The sequence below is a fragment of the Cebus imitator genome, unplaced genomic scaffold, assembly GCF_001604975.1.
Source record: "Cebus imitator isolate Cc_AM_T3 unplaced genomic scaffold, Cebus_imitator-1.0 Scaffold6445, whole genome shotgun sequence".
Lineage (NCBI taxonomy): Eukaryota > Metazoa > Chordata > Mammalia > Primates > Cebidae > Cebus > Cebus imitator.
Window position 1 is genome coordinate 1 of NW_016113760.1, and position 1,092 is coordinate 1,092.

General features: G+C 63.6%; 1 protein-coding gene across 1 annotated transcript; it reads left to right on the plus strand.

The window, feature by feature from the left end:
* Positions 1-49: 49 nt before the first annotated feature.
* LOC119470058 (caskin-2-like) lies at positions 50-1,079 on the plus strand (the record flags this gene model as incomplete). The annotated part of the gene is made up of 3 exons (XM_037735991.1): positions 50-275; positions 363-585; positions 891-1,079. Coding segments are annotated over 3 exons (540 nt in total), but the record flags the coding sequence as incomplete, so codon positions are not given.
* Positions 1,080-1,092: the final 13 nt, after the last annotated feature.

The window sequence follows — 1,092 nt, forward strand, 5'->3', positions numbered from 1 at the left end:
AAGTGCCGGGAGAGAGAGCCGCTGCAGACCGCCCTGCTGGCCTTCGGAGTGGCCAGCGCCACGCCTGGCCCTGCTGCCCCCCTGCCCTCCTCAGCCTGAGCCCAGCAGCCTTCCACCCCAAGGAGCCCCAGCCCCCCTTGCTCCCAGCCCCGCCACACAGCCCTTGGTGCTGCCCTGCCCAGGGCCGGGTCTGGAGAGCTCAGCAGCTAGTCAGCGGAGTGGGGAGACAGAACCCCCAGCCGCCCCTGCTGCCCTCCTCAAGGTGCCTGGAGCAGGTAAGAGACGAGGCCTGTGGAGAAGCACTGCTGGCAGGGTTACGTCCGGCCCAGCCAAGTCCCAGGCCAACCTTTTTGTCTCTGCAGGAACAGCCCCCAAGCCTGTATCGGTGGCCTGCACCCAGCTGGCATTTTCTGGCCCAAAGCTAGCGCCCCGGCTCGGCCCCCGTCCAGTGCCTCCTCCACGGCCTGAGAGCACTGGGACTGTGGGCCCAGGCCAGGCCCAGCAGAGACTGGAGCAGACCAGCTCGTCCCTGGCAGCTGCACTGAGAGCTGCGGAGAAGAGCATTGGCACAGAGGAGCAAGAGGGGTGAGGGGAGCTGGCAGGGGAGGGAGAGAAGGCTTCGGAGAAATAGTGGTCCCTGTGCCCTCTGCCTGGAGCTCCTGGGGATGTTGGAGGGTGACATTGCAGGCACTAATGGGATAAGAGGCCAGGTGTTGGAGTCACCCAGATCTGACCTTCAGGGAATCCTAGTGGCTGCCATTTAAGAGGCATACGAGCCTGGGCTGTCCCTTGCCTCCCTGAGCCTCCAGGAGTTATGACAGCCCCCTGCCCCAGGGCCATTGGGGTGCAGGCCACTGGCTGACCTGACTGTGTCCTTCCCCTTGCTGCAGTGCCCCCAGCGCCTCCACCAAGCACATTCTGGATGACATCAGCACCATGTTCGACGCCCTGGCTGACCAGCTGGACGCCATGCTGGACTGAGCCCTTTGCCCACTATGACCTGCCGACGTCCACTGCCTTTGCCCCAGCACAGAAGAAACCCCTGTCCTCTAAAAAAAAATAAATAAATAAAGGCCGGGCGTGGTGGCTCAC